Genomic DNA, 26,595 nt, shown 5'->3' on the forward strand with positions numbered 1-26,595 from the left:
TCACATGTTATTTTAAATCAATCTTAGCTATAATAATTGTGAACTACCGTACCACAGCTGCCATTATATAGACAGAGAAAACAAGGGGTCATTCCAGCGCTGTCACAGGGCTATGCTTTAGTAAACCCTACGAGCCAGATGAATGATGTTTTCCCTGCTTTGCATACTTTTCTGTAGGTAGCTTAACAGTTTTTCTCATTGTGCTTTCATAACAAGCAGTTTCTGTGTCACAGATATGTTTTCCTTCTTCAAAGCAGAGTTAAAAAATGCAAGCACAGCCTTATATTGCCAAACAGAACAGATGTCAGAGTACAAGCTCAGCGCTGGCTGGAGCCACTGGCATTTTGTCTGGATAATATCACAATGAATTCAGGCAACCAGATGCGTCTGTCTGGCATTCAGGAACTGCTGTGTCAGTGGTGATGTCAGGGCTGAGCACTGATTGCTTCTAGAACTAGGCACAAGGGAGAAATGCACAGATGAAGTTTCTAAATGAAGTTCTGAAATGACAAAGGTGTAAACTCTCAGCAGTCCCAGCGGGAGCTGAATGCTAAGAACACACAAAATCCTTTCCTCAGTTACTTTTAAATGTTAATAGTGAAATACATCATTTGAAAACAGATGCCAAAGGGAAGAGACGATTTCCCTTATTAGAAGCATCATTATCTTCATGAACCCGATCCACAGTGAGTGCTACTCTGGCTCCCCAGCCCATACACTTCCTTGCTAATACTGAAATTACCCTTTTCCAACTACAGCGATGCCACTGTGAGGATTTTAACCACAGCTCTCTTAGCTATTGCTTCTCAGACCAAGCAATGAGAAGTTTAGAAAGGCATTCCTAAACATCCCAGGAAAATACTGTGTTTTTGAATAGTGACCTGCTTTTATATTGCTGCATTTCAAGATGCAGGAGATACCTACCTGGTATGTTTCTACAGGCTTCGTTTCCATGTTCAGATCCCAAACTTTGACAGTGAGGTAATCTCTCGTTAGCATGTATCTACCACTGTGACTGAATTTGACATCTGACACTGAAGAGATTATTTCTGAAAAGAATGATCTGTTACTGGGGTCTTCTGGTTCTTCATAAACTGTTGAAAAAAAAGAAGCAAGAGAGAAATTAGAATTCTATCAAAAATTGCTCTCTTGTACAACCGAACTGTGCATTTCCTCTGAAACATATAGTTCAATGTACCAAGGAACATGATACAGAATGACCTATATTCCATATAGACATATGCACTTAATTTATCCTTTATATAAAAATACAAACTGTAAGCTTTAAGTATTATAATTAACCGTATAGCTAGGGGTACAAAGCATCACTTTGGGAAATGGTGTTAATAACAGCAATTAGTTGACCACAGCTATCTATAGCAAGGCAGCTCACCTATGGTCATCCTTTCTGGGGTTCGCACACCTTCTTCCCTGTCTTAACCAAAATGCAGGTGTCCCTGCCACACGAAAGGTGTACATGTGGTCTCACAATAGGGTTGGCATCCCCAGGAAGGGTGGTTACTCAAAGCCTGCCCTAGTTGCCAGAGCCAGCTGGCCAGTCTGCAGGCTGCTCACCGGTCATGTCTCAAGACATCCGAGACTAAACACAACAATTTTGAAAAGCAATTGCAAACTGCAATTACCTCTTCCTGAGAGGTGAGCAGAAAATAGACAGTGATTTACCATTTGCATACACGGACTACTCAGTTGATGTGCAATTGCTGGCAGTTCTGGAAATAACTAACCTCACTGTACATGCTGGTTAGCTGTTCTGTGCACTGCAGAATCCAACAAGGATCACAAAATATTGCGTACAGTATTTCTATACCGGGAAATCCAGCTCCTGCAGCTAGGAGGTGGTCACTCCTGCTCAACTGTACACAATAGTGATACTGGATGACTTACACTGAATTGGAGGAACTTGAAACAACTGGTACTAGTGGGCTCTGCTTCAGGTCCACCAAGGTCTCTCCATGGTCTTCCATTTTGGTCTTCCCCAAAATGCCTGCACTAACTCTAACCCTGCCTACCAGATGCCTACAGCAAGTCTGTTGTCTTTCTGCAGGTATCTGTGGCCATGTGATCCAAATGATCTCTAAGGTAAACCTTCTATTGAAGTCAGGCTTTCAGGATGTTTCAATTCTCACCAAAATCAGTGGGGTTTTGGCAGCTGCGTCTAGAATATTATTTGAAAATTGGCGATTTGGAGTGTCATTTTCAAGTCTCAAAAGCAGGTGAAGAAAAGCCATGCGATGAGACGCGAAAACATGCTGAAAGTAGAAAAACTTCTTACTGTCAGTCAAACCAGAGGGTTTTTTGTAGTCCAATGGAACATTTCTCTCTCAGCTAATTTATCTATGACTATGATTCAGGCTGTTGAAAGCAGCAAGGTTACAGTTTTCATCAGGTGAAATAATGTTCTGCTGAAAGTTAGGGGTGAACATGTGGGCGAAATATGTGGGGTAATGCAAAAAATGATGGGCAATTTTGTTTGGGGGTGGGCAGTGGAACGCAGCCAGGCGTGCACATGAGAATGAGGTCTATATTTGAACATGTACCACACACCAACATGGTAGCGAACTACTTCAAAAAGGGGGAGAAAACTTCTTTTCAGACAAGCTGTAAACGAACAACTTTAAATAGCTCTGTAAAAATTTGCCTAGACATTGTGCAAAGCAGGTATTTTGTAATTATCCTGTCAGGTTTTCAATAGAAGCCTGACGAGCACAAAGCAATTAGCGTTTCTCATACCTTTTCCCTTTAATCTGTCCAAACTCTGTACTTGGCTGGCAGGAATTTAATCCTCCTAATTACGATGTGAAGTTGCTATTAAAACCAGGAAAGAAAAAAAACCCTAACTAAACACTAACTGAACTACACCTTTCATTTATAGCTGAGATATATTTTCTTGTGTCTCGTGTCTCGTCCAACTGATTAAGAGCAATATTTGTACCTGGATACTCTGTATTTTATTAATTCATGAGATTAAACCATTTCATCATTTATCTGCACTGTTTATTGCTTTTCTATTCTTACCACAGTAAGTATTAGAAAGACTTAGATTAATTAACTGCAGAAACTAATGCAGGCATGAAAGCCTTGTATCATTACAGAAAGAAAGATAGTAGAAATTTTAGTAGCAGCAATTCTTTGCAGATAGTTCCTATAGTCAGCATAACTAAGCCAAGAAAATTGTTATAGGAAATTAAACAGCAGCTTCCAATGTTACAGAGGAAGCTTAGCAAGCAGCAGCAGATGCCTGAGCAACCAGAACAAGGCACTGGCCTCAGTAAACGAGATACAGTGTTCTTGGCTCTTGGCTATTTCTGGTTTAGAATTGATGTAAGGTTATGCATACACTGCAAAAAAGCATAATCTTCATTCAATTTGGCTACTGCAAGTTGAGTAATTGGAGACAGAACAGCAGTGACAGCCATATAACTTGGACTTCAGCTCAGGCAAGCAATCTAAATTCAATCCTGGCTTCCTCAAGCTGATGGAAGAAAACATGGTGCTTGCCCACTGTTTGCAAAGCCAGGCTTACCAGCCTGCACTGGAAATACACTTTCTGTTCACTACAGTTAAGACTTATCTTTCGGAAGCCGCTTTTATTCCAGGGGGCAATCTGCATCTGAAACACCAACCTTCAAATGTAGCATACTTTTCTGTACCTAAATAAATCTCATTAGACCAGGACCTGGAATCGGAACTTTACTGAGATTTGATTACAAATTCTATTATACTCTTTGAATATTTTTATTAACCTTCTTAATAACTAACTCTTGCCATGAAAAAGGGTATTTAACTTTCATTAATATTGTTCTTGATGACCTTCACTGTGCTAATTACATGAAAGACACTAAGCTACCTGTCTGGTTGCAGACTAATGAACATAGGAATCACAGATGGTGTGGTGTGCTGAGCTTTAACATGACACTGCTCAGACTTAAATATGACCCTCATGACAGGACTGTGGAATAGAGAAATATCACGGGGATTACGGAGAGAGCTGATCATATCTCTGAGTAAAGCCAGTGCTGGAGAGCAGCCCCCAAGGAAGACACCAATCCTGCCCCTTACTCCACTGACAGATACATGGGTAAGCTGGGAAGTCTGCTTAGGGCTCTCATCAAGCTTATGATGTTGCACTCTGGGTGCTGCCACTGCAACTTCCCATTTATTTTGATATGGGACTGATTCCACAAACTTGAAAGCTATATCTTTTGGACAAGACATATCCAATGAAAAAAACCCAAACAACAAACTAATCTTCAAGTTCAATTCTCAACAAGAACTAATGGCTGACAAAAGTTACTGGTACGCATGCGAATGTAACTTTTCTTACACATCTCCTTTTTTTAGTTTTACATTAATTGCAAAAAATGTGATACTTCGAAATCCCACTATAAAGGCCTGAAGAGAGACCAGGTAGTCACTGATAGTACCTTCCTCTTCAGCTTCACCAGCTACCTTTCACTGCAGTACAATATTCCATTTTCCCCTAATATGCAATTGGGAAAGAGGGATATCAAACTACCATTATCCCAACAATAGCCAAAAATAACTCAGCCTCAGAAAACATAAAACCCCACGTTCTCATAAAAGGTTTTTCTCTTTGTTTGTCCTGTTTCCAAAGATGCACATTTTTGATGGAGTCATTGCTATTCTCCAGACTTCAACACCACTGAAAATTCATCTGGAGTTTGCTGAGCAGAGCTTTAATCACTGCAGGCTACAAATTCTGGCATATGTGAACTTAAAAAAACTGATAATAATGCTAAAAATGTCTCATATGGTGGGTGCAGTGTCACAGTCTAATGTAGCGTACAAAACTGTATTCCTTCCAAAGCCATTGCAACAAGAAGTATACGTAATTCTCTACATTATACTGTAGGTCCCCAGTTAATGCCTTGGCTGAATTTTCAACATTCCTTCCACCTCTTCCTTTTCCTCTTATTTCCACCTTTTGCCTGGATGAAATAAACACACCAGCACTCACAGCACTATTACAAGGCAGATGGTTCCAATATACAAATAGGAATAATGCTTTTAAATACACAAAGAAGAATGAATTATTTAAAGGGAAACCAATAACAGTATCTGAGATAATATGGGGCAGTGTTTAAAAAAATTGCCTATCTAATATAATGGAAGTTTATCTGGAGCTACTTTTTATTTTCAAGCTGAATGTGATGGGATAAAAGAAATGTCAACTATATTCAGTTAAACAAATCTTCCATTGCTTTTAAAAGAGAGGAACATAGAGTATAAGCTTTGGCAAAATGCTGTCATCATGGCCTGAGCACTTGATGATAACTGCAAGTGTTTACTGTGAAATGCCAGTAAACAAAACAAAGAGAAAGAGAGAACTAGTAAGGGAGAAGAGCCTCAATGATAAAGCTGTGTACTCCTTAAGGCATAAAGATATGAACCATTAAAATTTCTCTTACTGCCAACGAACAGTAGAACCATGGATAAAACCAACTTTCTGCCATTACAAAGCCAAATATATTCAAAAAGAAAAGTAAAGAAGAATCATGCTGACATATATTGCAGATTATGTGATTATCTGAGGGTAAACAAAAACAAAACCAGGGAAAACTTGGAAGATGAAAGCTTATCAGCTCCACAGATTTGGTAAGAAATCCCATCATTCACAGCATAAAATTATAAGCAGCTATAAAAAGTCCTTCCCTATAGCAGAAAAACAACACTATTTACTTTCTACTTATGAACAAATAATAAGTTACTGAAGCTTTTTTCCTAGAGGATATTGTTTGTAGTTTGCATTCCATCCTGAAAACTTCTGCATTTTAGAGCATTTAAGCATTGTTACTTAGATTGAAGTTCTTGGAAAACCTGCACCATGAAATAACTCTCTGCCCTCCTCCAAAGACAGTCTGTAGTTAGGCTGAATTTAGGACTTGTACAGACAACCTCTGGGTTACACAGGCACACGAACAATAGGTGTTATTTCAACTGGACCTGGAAATACTGGACCAAGTAGTCTCTCAGTGGCCTTTAAGCTCCATAAACATAGAAAACAGATGCAGTCTCAAACCAAACAATTCATAATCTAAATTAAGTCACTTCCATTTCAAATCCCACACGAAAATGGCTGTAGTACCTGATTAAAATGTACTGGATAATGGTACTTTGAAATGTATGGAATTTTACCCATCTTTACAGACTAACACAGCAACATGCAAAAGGAAGAAGAACAAATATGCTCTCCTGATAGCCGACAAATACTTTTTAAACATTCTTTTGTTTTCTGGAATACGCGGTTATACTAATTAAATGTTTCTCACAAACATGATCCTAAGCTAAAAATCTTATAAGTGTTTTCATTATACTCTAATGTGTTTAGATGACAAATTAGCACCACTCCCCAGGACAGTTGTGGTTTGCTCTACCGCATATATTTCATAAAGTTTAGTATAAAAACCCCATAAGCTAAATTCATTGAAGTTATTTTAAAATACTAATCACATCCATTTATTTTAAGTCCATGACACATGCTTCAACACAGAATGCATTAATTTTTCTATGTCATTGTCCTGGGTTCAGCAGTAGCAGTCAGTTTTCTCCTTCTTAGCAGCTGGTGCAGCACTGTGTTTTGACTTTCGGCCTGGGAACAGCGCTGATAACACCGAAGTTTTTAGTTGTTGCTCAGTAATGTTTACTCTGACCAAGGACTTTCTGAGCTTCATGCTCTGCCAGGGAAGAGGGGAGGCCGGGAAGAAGCAGAGACAGGACACCCGACCCAAGCTAGCCAAAGAGGTATTCCATACCACAGTACGTCATGCCCAGGGAGGTAACTGGGAGATACCCATAAGGGCATGGGCTCTCTTTGTGGGGGGTCGAACTTGTTCGGTGGTGGTATTGTATTCTCTTCTCTTGTTATTTTCTCTTATCATTATTATCATTGGTGGTAGCAGCAGTGGTTTGTGTTATACCTTAGTTACTGGGCTGTTCTTATCTCAGCCTGTGGGAGTTACATTCTCTCGATTCTCCTCCCCATCCCTCCGGGAGCTGGGGGGGGGGGGGGAGGAGGGGGAAGGAAAGAAAGAGGGAGAAAGCGGGTGGGAGTGAGTGAACGAGCTGTGGGGCTCGGTTTAAACCATGACAGTCATTTAATTCAATATATGCTCACATCTTTAGCTATGTGTACTTTGGTCTTATCTCTACTGTGTTAGAGATCTCAAGATAACAAAAAAGTGGGCAATAGCAATGACCAGAAGTATCAAGTTACTTCCATGCAGCGAATGACTAAATAGACTGGGACTCCTCAGCCTAGGAAAGACTGAGCGGTTTGTAATTAAGAGTGGCATGGAATGGATGAATAAGGAATGACAGCTCACTTTGTACACTGTCTCTTCCAATCAACAAGTAGGGGTCATCAAGTGAAGCTAGGAAAGGGTAAGTGCAGAGCAGATACCCTCATAGCGCACCTAAGCTACTAAAGACTTTACTGAAAGATACTGTGAACAGTAAAAGTTGTACACAGGTTTAAAAGTAACTGCACAATTTTAAGGAAAACAAAACAAAAATCAGGCCTCAGACCCAAATATCCATTTGAGTATTGTTAAATGCAGTAAGTTCACTTTCACTAAAGTCCCCAGTTTCCAAATGCAAAGTACAGTCAAACATTTCCTGTTGATGTTTCTATTGCCTCATCAGAGCCAGAATACAGGGCTAGAAGGACCTCTGCTCAATGCAGGTATAGTCATTATTATGCATTTTTAATAATAAAAAAAAAAAAGATATCATACAAAAGAGTACCTGAGCAGATTCTAAGTGAATCAAAACCAACTGCAAAGCTCCTTTTTAAATTCATAGTCTCTTTATACCTTTTAAAGCTTCATGGTTTATGATAACAGTTTGATTTACCAATATCACTCAGTATTTCACTATCTCTGAATGATTTATTGTTTGGCATTAAGGCAATCAACTCATATATTCACCTTCTTCAGAAATTCTCTTTCAAAATCAGAATGTTCCACAAATATGACAATCTTGCCTTCATGGTCCACTCTGTTTAATATGGTTATATACACGTGTGGGAATTTTTGAGTCCACCTTCATAAGCAATCTAAAATACGATTTTTTCTAACACATTATTTTATACTTCAGTATAAATATCTAACCACAATCATTTAACTTTTTATATTAGCATAGTCTGTGGTTGTTGACCATGTTTTAAACTGAAAAAGCAGAATGTTTTTATATTTCAGTTTTCCATTTGTTTTTATATAACTCAGGTTCTGGCCACTTCGACGCCATTTTCATCCTCTGAGTGAAAGCAAGTTTCTGAAGCTACCTCCACATGACAAGGCTTGAAATTCCACGTCCTATATAGCATTCCTTTATCCAGTGACCCAATATTAAACCCAGGCTTCTCATCAATACCCCTGGAGAGTATGGCTTTTAAAAGTGAGGCCTCAAATCAATAGTTAAGAATCTGTTTCGCCATCTGCAGCGAGTTGCTGCAGCTTGTCACAAACCACAAGGGATGGTGCATTAGCGCTGGAAGGCAGAGCCAGATCAATAGCTGAAGATCACCGGGAGGGAGCTTCACTACAGAGTAGCTTATATTAATGTAACTTTACCAGTGAGTTTGTTAATAGAGAGAGATGGTGCTAAAGAGAGCAAGGAAGCAATAAAAATGAAAGCTAATCTAGAAGATCGAGCCTCTTTAAACCTCAGTCTCACAAAGACTTATGTGCGTGTTTAATGCCACGTGTTGCGAGCAATCTTACGGAGTTAATGGGACATAAAACTACTACTCCTCTAAAGCCAAATTCATGTGTAAGTCTTTCCAATCTCCATATACAAGGTTAGTGACAATTGGGGTTTTTTCCCCCTATGAAATAGGATTTTGAAAGAATAATGTTGGCTTTATGAGATGCTGAAAAATGGCATTTGTCACTATTAAAATATTAAGCAAACAAGACAGGAATTTTAATAGACTGAATAATTAAAGCAATCTTACAGCAATTATTTGCTTTATCTCTGTGTGGTTGGTGGAGAGGGGTTAATGAAACACCTCTTCAATCATAAATCATTTACCATTGCTTCAGGCCTCTCTCTTTCCTTTTACTATTTGATAGCTAGAAGTAGGTAAATCAGGGTGGGTTTTTTTTTTTTTTTCCTCTGATTTAATTTTAACATATCTTGCACAACTGGAGGAAATATTATACAGACATGATTGCATTTCTGTAGAAACACTCTGAATTTTCATTAGTCATGTTTTAAATGTCTTTATTACACATTCATCCAAACGGAGCAGAATGGAAGCTTTGGAGCTCATGCTAAAGCCAATCTTATACCAAATTTCAATGGGATTCCTGCACAGGGGAGAATCCCTTCCAGGATCTAGTATAGCATGTGTGAAATTGTAGTAACAGATCTTTAGTGACAGTCATAATTACAAAATTATCAGGATACAGGCACATTTTTTCACTGGGGATATAAAATCAGCAATGAATATCTGCCTTTGTAGTGCATGCCTATAAAATAAATCCAGAATTAGGATAAGGAGAACAACCCTTTACTAAAGCGCAGCGAAAAAACATTACAGAGGCTCAGATAAGTTTCATTCTGTCACATGAAACCTTGCAGATTTTGCCTGAAGTGGACATCACTTTGACAGTGGCCTCTCAGCGCACAAAGGGAGAACAGTGGCTGTCTCCCTCTCAGATGATAACCTGACAGGAGACCAGATGCACAAATAAAAAGCGTATTTTGGATGTAAGGCTCACATGGAAGGAAAACAAGATGTCTCTTTTCCAGAGACAATAAGCATCATTCATTTGGAAAGGCCAATATCAATTAGCAAATCCAGCAGGGATATTCTGTCACAGGCTTTTTTTGTGCATCTGTTTGTTCTCTGCTGCAAATGAAAGATAATCCATATTCAGTCAGAGGTCTGAAAGCTGCCTTGTCTCTGAAATTCCAACCTCCTTTAAATGACTGGTAAATATAATTAATTTAATTTTTAAAATTCAAAATGTTCCAAGGACATTATCCTTGACTTCTGTGGCTGTTGCCACAGTTCTGAATTCTTAAGTTTAAAATCAAAGGTAATCTCAAAAAAGAACCCCCAAACCATTGGATAACCAAATTGAGTTACACAGCAGACTGACAGGACAGAGGCATTTACCCTTGGAGAAGGCTGGTATTTCTTTCATGCCTGGATTTCAAATGCCAGTGTGGAAAAGGACTCTCAAGGAAAACAAGACACCATTACCATCTTTGGGTCACAAACTAAACCTCAAATTCACTTTGCATTGCTCTGAAGACCATTTTATGCTTGTAAGATATTAATTATCCATCCCATGGTATTGGGAAGGCACCAGCTGAGATGCTTTGAAAAGGTGGCTGTTAGGATTGAGTGTCATCTCATAAGCATCCAGAAAAGGTGGCTGTTAGGATTGAGTGTCATCTACAAACGCTTCTTTGGTCAAAGGGAGGGGGGCTCTAAATGGCTCTTGTTACAGATCCAGGTGTCAGAAGCTTGTGAAGTCTGTATGGAAGATGGAAAGCCTGAACTAATGGTGACAGAGCTTAACTGCACTATGTAATCCCAATGTCCGTATTTTAAAGACAACCACAGCACACAGAGCAATCAGCTTGAAACTCCTTCTTCCTTGGAGTATTTTGTTGTAAATTTTGCACATGGGTAATGGATAATTAGAAATATGGGTTTAGTCTACAAATACATATTAAGACGAACACGCAAAAACCCTTAAAGCAACATAACAGCATTTAAATAGATTACAACTTCTGAAGCATGCAAGGACTTTAAGGTATTAACGCTATTACACAGAATATCAATAGTAGTTATACTCAAGTGACTTAAATTTCCATGTTGCATAACTATATAGCTTCTGCATATCACTTAAGACTGAATTCAATAATTCTGATGAACTACTGAAAAAGCTCTTCCTTTATTTCTGACATGTGCAAGCTCAGCTTTTCTTAGCTGACTGCTGTGTTAGATGATTTGCTGTAACAGCTATACGTATGTGTTTAGTTTACAAGCTGTTTGAAAGAATATTATCTTCATGCACATTTATAAAGAGCTCTGAATATAATATTAGCAAGAAAAGATCAAAATCAAATTATCAAGTATTTGTTGCATTTCATACTGCTGTAAGTATTTTTTAGAACACTTTTACTATAACAGTATCTTTGTCCTTGTCTTCCTTGTCACCCGAATCTCTTGCATGAGAATTTACAGAATTTGGGGTGGGGTGTAGTTCTTTTATGTTTTGGATGTTCCCAGCTAACTGCTCTAACAATGGTACTTCATGCAGCTGCTAGCTTCCCTTGTTTCACTGCTGTCACAGATTTCCTGTACACTACCTTCTTTCTACACTGCATTGCCATGCATGTTGCCTGAATAACACCTCAAAGGTGACTTGGTAGTTTTGCTACATACACTATTAAGAAGAAGGCTTCCATATTATTTACATTAATTTCCTATTTCTTGCTGCTTGAGTGTGGCTTTCATATCTGCTTTAAATCTTTACCTATAACCCTATGGACTGCAAGAACACCTTCTTTTGTATTCCTATCCCTCTAACACCCTAAATAAGCAGGGGCATTGTCCTGGGTTCAGCAGTAGCAGTTACTTTTCTCCTTCTTAGTAGCTGGTGCAGCGCTGTGTTTTGACTTTCGGCCTGGGAACAGAGCTGATAACACAAATGTTTTAGTCTGACCAAGGACTTTCTGAGCCTCATGCTCTGCCAGGGAAAAGGGGAAGCTGGGAGGAAGCAGAGACAGGACACCCGACCCAAGCTAGCCAAAGAGGTATTCCATACCACAGCACATCATGCCCAGGATGTAATGGAGAGTTACCCGGAAGGGCTAAGGACTGTGGGGTTGGAGGAGGTATTGGTCGGTGCTCAGTCGGGGTGGGTCAAGTTATCGGTCAGCTGGTGCTGAGGTGTTGCATTCTCTTCCCTTGTTATTTCCTTTATCATTATTATTGGTGGTAGCAGTAGCAGTAGTGATTTGTGTTATACCTTAGTTACTAAACCATTCTTATCTCAATCCGTGGGAGTTGCATTCTTCTCGATTCTCCTCCCCATCCCTGGGGGTGGGGGGGAAGGAAAGAAAGAGGGAGAAAAGGTGTGTGTGTGTGGGGGGGGGGGGTGGTGGAGTGAGTGAACGAGCTGTGTGGCTCGGTTTAAACCACGGCAGGCATTAATCTCTTCTTTACCACCTTTCCAGAATATTTTGATGGATCTCTCCCACTACTTGTGAAGTCTGATAATAACATGGAACCATATTATGTATGTATCTCCCCAGTGGTTACAGACTGGGCTTTCCTGGATATCCTTTTGTAACAGCCACATATGTTTTGCTCCTGATTGCTCTCCCAGCATTGCATGATCTATCAAAGAGGTGTTATAAGAAGCAGTTACAGGTAGTCTATTAGAAAAACAACACATTTTATCACACCTTATCAGTATCTCAATGACCATTTAAAGCTCAGCTGTTGATATTCTTTCAATGCCTTATGTATAAATTTTGTGGTCTGAGATTATTTTTCTAAGGTACAGATGTCTCCATTACATCTCATCACACAAATTGGCAGCTTGCTAATAAATCTCAGCATAGGCACAAAGACTGAGAAGATACAGAAACTGTAGGTTACCCTGGTCTTGCAGGGGGGTTGGACTAGATGATCTTTTTAGGTCCCTTCCAACCCTTGGGATTCTGTGATTCTGTGATTCTGTGATACAGAAGAAGTCTCTTGTCTCTTCCATGTCAGGGCCATGAAAGATTTGCAAAGGGAAACCTTGTAGTGTTGTGGTTACTAATGCTGAACAGAGAGATTTTGCCACTGAGGTTAGCAAACCAGAAATCTTCAAGAACACCATAATTTATTAACATCATGTGCCAGTGGCACTACAGATATTAGTATGTAATTTATTTATACAGTATGGCACAGTAATTATTCATGGCAATCTCTAGTCTTGTACAGACAGCCCTTTCCCCAAAAGCTGCAGCTGCGTTTAGCCCAGCTATGGGAGATCTGGATAACATAGGGACTGAAAAAGGAATTAATCCAAAAGTTCAATAACATATGCTCAGCATCCACATATTTTTAACAAGTTTTACATTGGATCTCTTATCCCTAAAAATATGTATATCCATTACACTCTCAGAACAGTATCTGAAATTCAGATACTGTTACCAAGTGCAAGGTCCTACACCTGGATCGGGGCAATCCCAGGCACAGCTACAGGTTGGGCAGAGAAGAGATTCAGAGCAGACCTGCAGAGAAGGACTTGGGGGTGTTGGTTGATGAGAAAATGAGCATGAGCCGGCTTCAGCGTGCGCTCGCAGCCCAGAAAGCCAACCGTATCCTGGGCTGCATCAAAAGGAGCGTGACCAGCAGGTCGAAGGAGGTGATCCTGCCCCTCTACTCTGCTCTTGTGAGACCTCACCTGGAGTATTGTGTGCAGTTCTGGTGTCCTCAACATAAAAAGGACATGGAACTGCTGGAACAAGTCCAGAGGAGGGCCACGAGGATGATCAGGGGACTGGAGCACCTCCCGTATGAAGACAGGCTGAGAAAGTTGGGGCTGTTCAGCCTGGAGAAGAGAAGGCTGCGTGGAGACCTCATAGCAGCCTTCCAGTATCTGAAGGGGGCCTACAAGGACACTGGGGAGGCACTCTTCATCAGGGACTGTAGCGATAGGACAGGGGTTAAAACTTAGACAGGGGAAGTTTAGGTTAGAGATAAGGAAGAAGTTCTTTACTGTAAGGGTGGTGAGGCACTGGAATGGGTTGCCCAGGTTGTGAATGCTCCATCCCTGTTAATGTTAAATGCCAGGTTGGACAGAGCCTTGGACGACATGGTTTAGTGTGAGGTGTCCCTGCCCATGGCAGGGGGGTTGGAACTTGATGATCTTAAGGTCCTTTCCAACCCTAACTATTCTATGATTCTATTCTATGATTCTAGCATAGTGATAATAGACTGAATTAAAAAAGTAGAGATGTGTAGCAGAACATGAGGGTTTACAGTGACTATAGTTATGGCTGTTTAGGTTGAGAAGTGAAGTCGATGAAGAAAGGTTGAAAGGTGAGCTGAGCTAGGAGAGCAGGGTACTGATCATGCATATGCACCATGTGTAAAGCAACTGTAAAGAGAAATCAGATGTAAAGAGAAGGTAAAGAAAGACAATTAAGAAAATATTTGATTTTGTGGAATGCTTTTTTATATGTCCTTTTTAGGTTGCTATGGGCTTTATATAATTAGTTTTGCTTGCCTCTGAGTACTATAATCAAACCACTCCGATCAGCAGTACATGGGCCTATTTTAATGTTCTGGAAGTTCTACTATTGCTGTATCAATTTTGTATTGCACACATTCAGCTTCCCCATGAGCTTGACTTGAGTTCAGTGCAGCAATGCTACATTAAATGTCTATTTTCTAACTCACAGGTCTGGAAAATGGGGTTTAATCAATGACCATTAGACCTTGCACTCCCTTCTGGCATAAAAGTCCTTCTTTCATCTGGGGTTACTGTATAGTTTTAGTAAGTTATGATTGGCATTTGGCACTGAATTAAAGGGGCATGGAGGCTATTAGAAGGAAGATATTGGAAGTATTATGGAACAAAACAATTAAGTGGGACAGGATACCTCACAGAAATGTGCCAGATTGTGTCATGCTTGCATTTCACTTCATGGTATTGAATTCCCCCTACAAGTACAAGGGGATACAGTTAACAAAGGCAAAACACTTCTTTGCTTAGGAGATTGTCCTTAAAGGTTATTTTCTATAATTGGAGACTGCATCCTAAGTGGTGGAGCATGTGCACTTCTCCTTGCAGCCAAAACGCCTAGTCATAGGCTCTTCACTACATTTACTTCAGTTAAAAAAACACCTTCTGTGCTAAATCTGTGCACCACTTATGTCTCACTTAAATGTTCAAATGTTTTCTTCCTTCCCTCCTGCATCTACTACTAAGAACCACCTACCTCAAAAGGTTCAAGGAGGAACCAATGACATAAAACCTTTTATGTGCCTCAGAAACAAAGAATTTCTCCTGAATTTCCTTCCCAGTGTTTCAACATTGCAAAAGAAACTGAAGACATAATGGAAGTGTTCTGGAAGTCCCAGTCCTGAAGGCAGCTCAAGCAGAGCCACAGCAGTTCATTCATTGGATTCTCAGCTCCTCATAGGAAGCAGCCACACCACACAATGCCACTGTCTGTTGATTTTCATTCTCAGAAGATCAGGAATAAACAGGCTGCTTGCAGAAGGCAAAGTGCCCCGGAAGAACCATATTCTGTCTCACCTTGACTACAAAAAGCTGATAGCAAGATGCATTTTCCTTCATCCTTTACTTTGACAACAAAGGCAGCCTCACATTTTAACGTTTTGCTTCCTTGTTCTTATGTAGGTCTCAGGTATGAACTGTCTTGAATTGGTAGCTCCGTCACATATAGGGAATGATGAGCTAAACTTTTAGGAAGGACCCTGACATTTTTAAATCCTGACAATGTTTTCAATATTTTGAAGGCAGTTTGAGTGACAAAATTTACTTGATGCATATTCAGAACAGTAGTTTTGTATTCAAAACAGTATGCTCATCTACTTAAATACTCCTCCCCCATGCATATTTCATTTGCTACTAATCATTTCTCTTTTGCTGGAGTGTTGTGGGTTCTTCTCTGATCCCTGCAATAAGAACCACCAGGCAGAATAGTCACAGACATGACTGTTATCAAGTTCATAGGTATCTGTATGGATGACAAAAGTTTCTTCCTTTTGCTGTCTTCTTTTCAACTGTGCCTGCAACTGAGAAGTTAATACACTGGGGTATGCAAACATCTACATGCTGTCAGTGAATAGTAAGAGTTTAATGACACCTGGGACACAATGAAGCAAGGACTTACGTTTGGAATGTTTGTCACAGAGAGCAGATGCCCTCATGTCACAGAGTCTCAGGGATCCTTTGCTGCTGCTGTAGACAAAGAGATTGCAGTGATGGGGATGGAACTCAGAGGCTGTAATCACTTCCGTCAGGTCTTCCATATTGGCTGGCTTTATATCTACAATGTCTGAATGGAAGTTTTATTAAGGAAAATGCAGTTTGCATGTAAACCACTCTTAGTAAATGAGTGCCTTGAAGGAAGCATGTAAATGTCCATGCATTTAACGCTTTTAGATAAATATACACTCTTTTTTTGGCAGTAGGGCGTTTTTAATTTTCCGTATCTGTCCCATTTACACCAAACTCACAGAGCCACTACTCAGCACATGCCATTACTAGGTCAACATTTGTCCATGCTGTGGAAAGACATCAAAGAAACAGTATTCCAGGGGATACAGAACTCACCTTCATTAAAACTAACAGAGAGCAGATAGCTTTATCTCCTGTAGCTGCCATTGAAATCACTGCTCTATCCCAGATAATACTGATGGATACGGAACAATGTACGGCTCAGATCTGCTCCCTCCAGTAAAGGCTCATTGGCTTCTATGCTCATGCACTTTGAGCTAAAAAAATACACATAGCTTAAGTTAAAAGCCTCAAACAATAAATATACTTTTTTTGCAAAGGCAAATATGGTAAACTCAGAAGCCATCAGAAACACATACATATATTGATACAATTTCCTTTCTAAAAAAATGTGCTCAGTATTGCTTCTGCTATTTGAATACTTGCAAAAGAAGTACCTGAAATGGTATTCCTGGGTTTTTATGGAAAGAATGCTCACTACTGAAATCAGTCTGAATTTCTGTGACAGAGGATAGTACACCTGAATATTTAAGTGAAAATACCCAGAAGAAAATACATCAAAAATCTAGTTTCCTAAGCACAAACCTGTTAGTTGGATGACCAAAGATTATCTGCATCAAGTGTAGCACACAAAATGCCCGTCCAACACTTATATATCCACTCATACATATTACCTGCCTTAAGATTAAAAAACGGAACCCTCTTAGTACATATTTGGACGAGAAGGCCAGCCTGTGGAAGATTTCTTATAAAGAAAAAATGAGAGAGTCCCATGAGAGGCTCTAAGAAAGCAGAAGATGCAGAAGAATGAAGTGAAAGGAGGATATATATGTGAAGCAATACATTTAAATAAGATTGTAGATTTTCAAATGGCCCTCAGCAATGCACTGTAGATAAGCCATCCAAATGTTAACAAATCCTTCGAACAAGGAGAAGAGTAACATTACTCTATTTTACTGACGAGCCTGTGCGAGAGGCAATAAAGGATTTGCATAAGATCACATGGGAAATGCATGACAGAACAAACCCAGATCTACTGAGTCCCTGTTCAGTGCCCCAAACACAAATCATCTCAGTGCCTGGATTCCCCAAACACAAAATTTAAATCATCTGACATTCAAAATTTAAACATCTCAGAGGATAAGATAAATGAGAAAATCTGTTTTACTGATGGCAAGAGAAATCACGTATCATGATACTAAGCCTGTTTCTGTTCCCACTGTGCCCACTTCCCAAATGGAAGATCTTTGATTGATTTCTGTGGGAACAGGGTACAGTCTGTCATCCTATACTTTGATCTTTCCCCAAAATGCAGATCTGGGACACTACATTGATAATTAAACATAATACAGAAGATTCAGAGATAATTATCTTGACGAATTTGCATAGACAAATACATCACACTGATTTTATTCTTTTGCATATACCAAGTGGTTTAAAAAGAAAAATATCAGCAAAACTATTAATATCTTGTGACATTTAATAACAACTGGGAATAAATTAATGTTGTATTCCAACTGCACTCCCTTTTACTTGCACTGTCACATTTGCATCCATCTCCAAGAGCCCATCATGAATAATATTAGTGAGTGAATGTTAAGATGTAGCAACACTGATTTACCACTTTTATAAAGCATCGCTAAATACTCTTGAAAATCAACAGGAAAATACAACCTTTATGCAGTTATTTGTATTTGGTGAAACTGTCTCAAGACAGTTCTACTTTAAGTAAAAGCAATCTCCTTCAAGTAACTGAACTGCTTTCAGGAGTTCAGAGAAATTACAGTAACTCAATACAAGAGTTTCACCTCTCAGCAGAGATGAATAACTGCTGAGTGATGAGAAAGATATAAAATATAAATAGAGTATGTGAAACAGTCATGGTAAGTACCATTTTTCTGGATGCTGAAGACAATATTGATGAATTTCCCTTCATTGCATGAAATGAATAACCCTATGCTGAGTAATGAAATTAAATATTCCATTCTCCTGCCAGAAAAGCAGAAAGCACTTGAAACAGACTGCAGTTCCAGATGTGATCTAAATCTCCACTGAGAAAGAACCTCATTGCCTACTGAGGATCACAGGGAAAATGCACCACGGGCAATTCCTCATTTCCTTAGATTCAGAAAAATTAAAACAATAACATTTGTATTGAAGTAAACAATCAAGGGAATAGAGAGTTGCCGAAGAGACCTACCCCAAATGCATTTGTAATAATAGATGGAAAAGCAGCCTTTGCTTTGACAGCTACAGAACCCAATGTATCAAAAGAAGAGCGTGTCACACAAAAGAACATTTTCCTCCTCTCATGATTTTTGCCATCTATTTGAAAACAATCAAGTACAGCTTGACATGTGATGTGTGGGAACTGTATTTAAACTAGCATGACATGGTAAGGGCAAGCATCTCCCACGAGACGTTTTGCATTTCTATTTTTCCATCTTCCCTTTGTGTCTTTTCCTTCCTTTTAAGCATAACATTGCATGAAAATATTACAAAAAATTGGAGCAGACAGTGTGCTTCAGAAACAGGCCCTCTGGTGAACTTAAAAAGCTCAAAGAAGAGGGAATCTGGCAGAAACTGATTAAATGAAAATTCTATTGCTAAAGGGAAAAGTACTCTAATGGCACAAATCTGTAGAGTCATCTCCTACACTATCCTCTACCCTTGCAATCGTATCTCATGGCAGGATGCCTTGAGCGGGGCATGGTCCCTCTCCCCCAGTTCACTTGCATCTGAAATACCAGCGACATCTGACTCCTGTGGTTCCACGTGTAATACGGTTCAGTTTCAGAGTGTGGACAGAGCAACTAGGATCAAAGCTATCTAAGAAAGACTAAAGAGCTCACCATTGGCAGTGCACTAGGATATAATCATGTTGTCCTTGAAAAGGTGGTGGTGCTCCTGTGCCTGAACAGGGTAGGAATTTCCTCTAAGAAAATGAAAAAATCTCCAGGCTCCTTTGACTTCCACACATGCTTGCAATGAATGAGGCCTGGTAGATACTTGCTCTATGGGAAGGCTGAACTAGCACCTTGGCAGTGATGGGCTGGAATGCACTAGCAGTCTTTTAATTCACTGACATTAAAGCAAGGAACAGAAAATATCTTCTTGCTTGCAAAAAATAGAATAGGTCTGTCCCTCCTAACCCAACTGCTTGCCATGTAACATACCAGATCTCCCACCTATACTTGGCTCAGCGAAACGGGATAAAGATATGAAGAGGCCTACAGATTTTCTAGACGCTCTCCACAGCAAAATGGAAATGAAAGGTCTAGTATGCTTGGAGACCATAATGGTTACAGGTGATATTCTTTCAATTGGGTTAGTATAACTAGAATAGAAGACCTGGAGTTAATTCTGGGAAAGGCAACAAAGATACCTTAAGGCAATGTAACCCTTAGTTTGACTACGAGTACCTATGTTGCTTTCCCAAAATTGTTCAAGAACAGAGACCTAATGTAGGAGAGTGAGCAGGCAGGACAGGACCTGACCAAAAGGAGAAAGGAGGCTTTAGGGAGAGATCTCAGGAAGGGGAAGCAAATCAGTTGGAGAGGAAGGACGGAAGAGCATAAGGAAAGGCATGATTAACAACCTGCAATTATACTCACTGTGACGGATAAGATCTGAGTACAAGATTCAGTTATGTGGTGTGTTTAGTTCTAATGCAGTATTTTGTGCTGCTGTTGTGCAGCTGATAGTAAAATGAGGATGACAGGAGGAAGATTTGTTCCACTGCCTCTGGGCCACTGATCTAACAGAAACATCCCCCTCTGGGAGAAGTCACTCCATAAAGTCCCTTTTAATGAAGGTTACAAAGATGACCCTCACCTTGATCCAAAATTCACATTAATCAGACTTCTCCTCTTGATCAGCTAGAATATAAATGAACATGCCTGCTTTACGCTTATGCCAAAACGTGTATAATGAGAATATGGAAAACGCATACGGTTCCTGCTGAGCAAAAAAGGTTCCAGAATAAGTTTCCTTCCATGACAATAGAAACATAACAGTCTCCTCAAAACAGATTAAATTCCCTTTGAAGCAAACAGCATGCATAAAGAAATAGCTGCTTCGTCTTTCTGAAACCACCAAGGAATTCTACAAGAAAGTGAATTTTGTAGAAAAAAAACTTGCAATTCACAAGCTACAGCATGTAAGGGACTGCATCTTATAGCACTATTTTGGAAACATTTATATACATGGGTCCACTGCAAGAAGGAAATAATTTTTATAGTCAGATGAGTATAGAAAAAATTGCCCTCCCTTTATTCAACTGCAATGGAGGAAAGAGGCTTTCTTTAGAAAGACAGATATCATTTTCCATAGTAACTTCACAAAAAAAACCCCAAATTCTCACCTTTCTCATTTCAATGTATGCTGATCTCACACGTCATTTTTACCCCTGTGTGGGACTTGGGTTTTTAAGCACTTTCAAAAAAACAAACTCCAGCATAACATACATTCCCCAAACCTGGTGGCTGCCTGTGTTTTCCAGCAAGGTTTGTTCCAGCTCCTAATTTTGCCTGCATCTCACACCTACATTCCAGCCTAGCCCTAGAAAGATACACTGACTGGTAGATGAAATCAATAGCAATTCATAGTAGCTGCCAGGGCTTCAGTTTAGGGTAATTGATTACTGTGGTCTTGCTGAGGGTCTATACTTCTAATATAAGCATTTCTCTGAGTGGTTTCTGCTGTTAGTCATTTAGTGCACACTATTTTCATTACAAGGAAGGAACTCTGATGGTTACAAATCAAGTTCTACCAGTTTTACACTTCCTACATGGTGGTTATATCATTCCTATATCATCTACATGAGGTTTATATCACTCCTATACCATTCTACAGCTGACGGAAATAATTCCAAATGGCTACAGTTTTCTTCCATGTTATGTACATCAGGGAGCACAGACAGAATCAGCATGCTTGGAAACATCATGTTGTGATTACATCAATCTTATTATGAAAGAAAGAAGCAAGCTCTAACCTTTAAATAACCATCCAGTTAACTATTTTCTTCTCATTTCTTAAAGATACACTGTATGTTTCCATTGCTGAACAACAATTCTACAACAGGCATGCCATGACAGTAAGGACACCATTGGATAGGGTCAGGCTTCTGAATCTTTGTCTTTCAGACCTGTTGTCCAAGAATCAAGGGTTTCTGGAATGGGTTGTCAATAGGTTAATGGATTTGGCCTTTTGTTCAAATCCCAGAGTTTTACCTTAGGCAGAAAGATGGCCCACTATTTATATTCTAAGTACTCCTAATAGCCACAGTGTCAATGCTTTTTATCAAACAGCATTCACCCACTGCTCCACTAAAAGCATGTACGTGCAGGTTTCATTAAAAGCCCAGAGAGTTGCAATTACATTGTCTGCAATGAGAGTCAATGCAAGAGCATTTGAGTCTTCTGAGCCACAGAAGCAGAAACTGCTGAAAAGTGTATGCTCCCTGAAGCTGCCTTGGGTCTACTATCTGTTAATGCAAGGTATTGATCCACACCTGAAAATTACTTAGTAGTACAATGTCAGCCCAATTCTATTTTTAATTCCATGGACTTTATAACAGCGATTTTTTAGCCATCACACTGGAGTTGGGAACTCTGGCAACAATCTCACCCGGCTGGTGATTTGCTAAAAGTATCAACTTAAATGGCTTGATTTTGATTTGCAATAAAACATCTCCATCAAAGGTGTTTCAATGGTGCCATTATGATAGTGCAAAGGCTTCTGACAGCTTTTTTTTCTGTGTTTTTTCTCATATCAGGATTATGAGGTACAGAAAAAGTAAAAACTGCTATGGGGCCCGTTAGCTCTACATGGAAGGCCAATTCACAGACAGTTATGTTAGATGCTGTGCGAACACAAAGTAAATGCTTGTAATATGAAAAACAAGTACCAAGAGCACACAAGAAGATTAAGTAACATTAACACAGTTCTGTGGACTTCTGAGGTTTCTTAACTTGAAGATTACAGCCTAAGTTAGATGAAAAAGAGATGTTAGTGGAAGAAGAAAGACATGGTCATAGCTTAAGAGGCTGCAGTGGCAATAAACTTTCTAGCTACTCAGCTAGAGTAGCTAGAGCAGCTAGTAGCTTTCTAGCTACTCAGCTACAACATAGCTACTCAACTAGAACTAGCCACAAAAGAGAATTTGGCCTTTTTAGGTAAACAAGAAGTATAAAAATCAAGCTACCGCTAAGATCAAGCTCACCCAGAGATAGAGTGATATACTCAGTACATCCTCCTGTCTTGTCAGTAATACAGATTTATACGGTGTAGATAACAAGGAGGTCTGCATGCTGGAGCTGTGCTTCTTGGGCAATGGCCTCACAATTATGCACAGTGTAATTGCACTGTCAGTACATGATGGCCTGTGTTTCCTCACAGTCTAATATCTAAAGCTTCAGTCAGATTCATGCCAAATTTAGCTCTCTGTTTCTGCCTTCTAACACCATAAAACTTATAAAGCATGAGGAGCACATAGATGAACATTCATACTCTTAAACTGTGTTTAGGAACCAAGGTAACACTTTTTTAACTGGCAAATGATAGGAACCAGAGTCCCTCAGCACTCAGGGACTAACGATTTGTCAAAGGCTGAACAGGAATCAAGGGACAGAACTTAGATACCAAACTTCTGAATGAGAGCTGCAGCTCCTGGACTTTCCATCTCAAGTTTCATTCACAACTGAAGACACTTGGCAATAAATTAGAAGTAGTATTAGGAAACATTTTCCATTCATAAAGTTCAAAGCAAAAGAGTCAGGATCAGTGTCAATATTTCAGAGATAATGAAACTGAAGCATAAAGTGGTAAAGACTTGGCAAAGGTAAGTTTAAGGGCCAGCAAGAGCAATAGTTCTGGATTCTGATATAGTGGTCTTTCCCGTCCTTACTCACAGTACTTCTGCATGTATTCACTGGTTTTGAGTTGTTTAGTTGGTTTTGAGAGGTTCTGTTGTTATTATTACATTTATATTTTGGAGTTTTTCCCTAGAATGCAGACCAGTTTAAAGACTCATTGTGACTTTAAGAGATTTCACTCTGATCTTTGTAACATCAGAATTACTTTGCATTCCTCAGTAGAAGAAAACCAGAAAGCAGCAAGAAAGCCCTAAGTCTCCATCACGCAAATATTACTTGAAAAGAGAATCAACCTATTTGAAATGTACTTAGTCAAATTTATGAAGTTACTTTTACTGCCATACATTCAGTAAATATCACAGACTTTGCTGTATGCAAGTTGAAGATAAATCTAATACATAAGAGAAACTGCCTGTGGAGTAGCTGCAACATTTGAACAATGAATTGAACATTGAAAGGAAAGAATAGTGGTGGATTTGGGAGTCCAGGGATAATGGTTGGATTTGATGATCTTAACCTGGTTGATTCCATTATTGTAACTTGAATCATGTTAAATACTGCTAAGAAAGAGTATTTAACATGATTCAAGTTACAATAATGGAATCAACCAGGTTAAGATCATCAAATCCAACCATTATCCCTGGACTCCCAAATCCACCACTAAACCATGCCACTAAGGGCCCTGTCTACATGTTTTCTGAATGTCGAAGCTTTCTCATTGGTAGGCCTGTTCATACACATTGCAACCATTAATTTACTTACAGAAAAGTGAATTTAGAAGTAGCTACTGGAAAATTGTAATTTATTTAAGAACGGAATTTTGGGCTTGTTTTTTTAGAACAGAACGCCTGCATTTCATCTGTAGACACAGTCACATGCCTGCTTTAGCGACAACCATATGCACATTCAAATTTTGAAGAGCAAAGAAATCATTATCTGCATATACACAGCTGAGAGCAAAATTAAGTGGATGAGTCAACAGAGGAAGACCTGAATGTCTAAAAGCACATCTGCATTTTTTTTTTTGTACATTACTCAATCACTGAAAGGCTGCAAAGTCATGTTTAGTTGATGTATTTGCATATTAATTAATCATGGTTTGTCTCAAACTACTGAGGGATGCTTAACGTTACATTTGGAACATAAATGCCAGAAGAGCTTCAGGTACATATAAATTATTAAGAGAGGAGCCTTATTAATTCACCTAGCCCAGCTTCTCTTAGGCAGTACTATTCTATGTAGCATGGTAAGTGGCACGATGTATCACATACTAGCAAGGATTCCACAGAAAGAGTGCAACTTCAACACAATAAGGCAAGGATACATTACAAACTAGAGCAATATTATCTCATCATCCACAAACCTGCTTTTCTGAAATCAATGAGATGCTTAAAAGAGAACTGAGAGGGATCAACTTGGTCTGCTGAATCCAGTCCCTGGTAGTACAGAGAAATACAACATGTATAACTTCCTAAAATCTATCTTAAAAGTAGCCAGGAATTGTTTCCCATAAAGAAGAGATAAAATTCTTTTAACAAATAACATTTGCACTGACAGGTAATACCATCAAGAACTTTCTTCTCGCTAATTATTAAAATCCCATGCAGCTGAGGAAAATCTGCCTATTAAAAGGCAGACACAGAGCTTCTAGCTGGAGGGTACAGGCTCTTTGGAGCATTTTGGTGGGGATTTTTCATTCCTGATGCAATTTAATCTTCCATATACCTTTTGCAAACCCCCAATACAGCAGTATTTGTACCCCAGCAGAGTAGAATAATTCCATATTTTAACTCAAGTTACAATTCAAGTCACAAAGGACTGATTTTTTGCAGAAATAAGCTCGTTAGAAGTGTCTTCTAGAGCATAATGTTGTCCCATCCCCGCATGCTTGTTATGGAAAGAGTCAAATAAAACTATATTCAAACCTACCCAGATACTCCTGAAGAACAGCTACTTGAAAAATACTAATAAAGGCTTGCATTCAGAATTTATACTCACATTTCTGACTGCAACTTGCACTGTCAAGAAATCTCTGAACATGAGCAACATGGAAATGAAAATGAGGAACAGATTCAGTTTTCAGGAGAAACTCCATACTAAAAGTTTTCCAAATCATCTACATTAAGTTTTATGACACCTGGTTAAATCCTTTTGGCAGGACTTCTTATCTAGTTGCTTAATTTATGTGAAAGGATTTACAAAAAAGCCCATTAGTTTGATCTCTAGGCACTGCAGAGAAATACAGATTCCAAAACTTTGAAACACCAAGACGATTCTGCAAAGCAAAGGGGTGCAGTATTCGCAGCTTTTTGCCTATTTGATGTCCTTTTAGAACACTGGTTACGGCCAAGTTAATATGGCCCTTTTTTACAGAGCATTTTTACTCTGAAGACCCTAAAAGTGACCTTCCTTAACTATGGCAATTTCACATGGAATTGCACTACTAAAGTGCAGTCCTTGTCAGTGTGTATTATGACAACAGAAAAGAGAGAAATGTCTGCAGTAAGAAATGCCTTTCCTACTTTGATAGTACAAAAAGGCTCCATATTCTCAGGTTTTAAAGTCTCAAACAGATCACAGGCTTTACAATACCTGAGATGACCATGTGAGCGTTTTTATGACATCTCATTCTTGTATGGAATACTCTTTAAACAAAAAAAGATTTTAGCTAATGAGCAAAGCAAGTTCTGTTTTCTTATCTTTTATGCTAATTCTCTGCAAAAGATTGTGCTTTGCAAGGTTAATTTCAAGACCAAACTCACATGGGAGCAAGAATAATTAGACTCATTTAAGAGAATTCTCCCCTCTGGCAGAGCTGATTAAATTATTTATACATTATCTTTTCATATAATTGTACCTAGAACTGTGTAAATGGCTTTTTTGTCTAACTTTCAATAAATTCATAATACATGTTTTTCAAGTTGGATACACCACCTGCACCTGGCTCATTTTTAAAATGCTTCAATGAGAAATTAATCCGGAGGGAAACAGAAGCATGCAATTTAAAAGCTTCCACACTGTCACCATACTGAATAAAACTCATTGACTGAAGAAATAAAATTAGTAAGACAATAAATCCTGAATCCTGTTGCCCATTTCCACAGAAATAACTTCATTGACTGCAGACACATTACACTAAAATATGAGAGCTACTTAGCTGAGTATCAGCTCTGTGATGTGACCCTTTATCTGTAATTTAATACTGCTTACTATAGTTCCCAAGTCCCTCTTTGCCAAGAAACCTAAGATTCTGGATAAAACCTGAAAATTCTAATGGAATAAACCACTAGGGTGAAAAAGAAAATCTGCTTGGTGACACTAACATTAATTTCGGCTCTACTAAGTTCCCCTTTTCTCTTTGATAGCAATAAACTTGAGAAAGCTTGAGATAATGATATTTTAAAGGGGATGGCTGGTACAAAACAGAAACTTGTTTGCTACAGTTCCAA

At 39.0% G+C, this 26,595-nt stretch overlaps 1 protein-coding gene across 7 annotated transcripts in view; it reads right to left on the reverse strand.

Moving 5' to 3' along the window:
• PPP2R2C (protein phosphatase 2 regulatory subunit Bgamma) overlaps window positions 1–26,595 on the reverse strand; it is a 210,212-nt gene that overhangs the window by 17,055 nt on the left and 166,562 nt on the right. For all 7 annotated transcript variants that reach the window (XM_065659662.1, XM_065659697.1, XM_065659687.1 and 4 more), the window contains 2 exons: window positions 15,925–16,089; window positions 925–1,094 (listed from right to left, as the gene is read on the reverse strand). In XM_065659662.1, coding sequence (XP_065515734.1) covers window positions 925–1,094; window positions 15,925–16,089 — 335 coding nt within the window. The remainder of the gene's footprint in view (window positions 1–924; window positions 1,095–15,924; window positions 16,090–26,595) is intronic.

Source organism: Lathamus discolor, chromosome 1 (assembly GCF_037157495.1).
Source record: "Lathamus discolor isolate bLatDis1 chromosome 1, bLatDis1.hap1, whole genome shotgun sequence".
Lineage (NCBI taxonomy): Eukaryota > Metazoa > Chordata > Aves > Psittaciformes > Psittacidae > Lathamus > Lathamus discolor.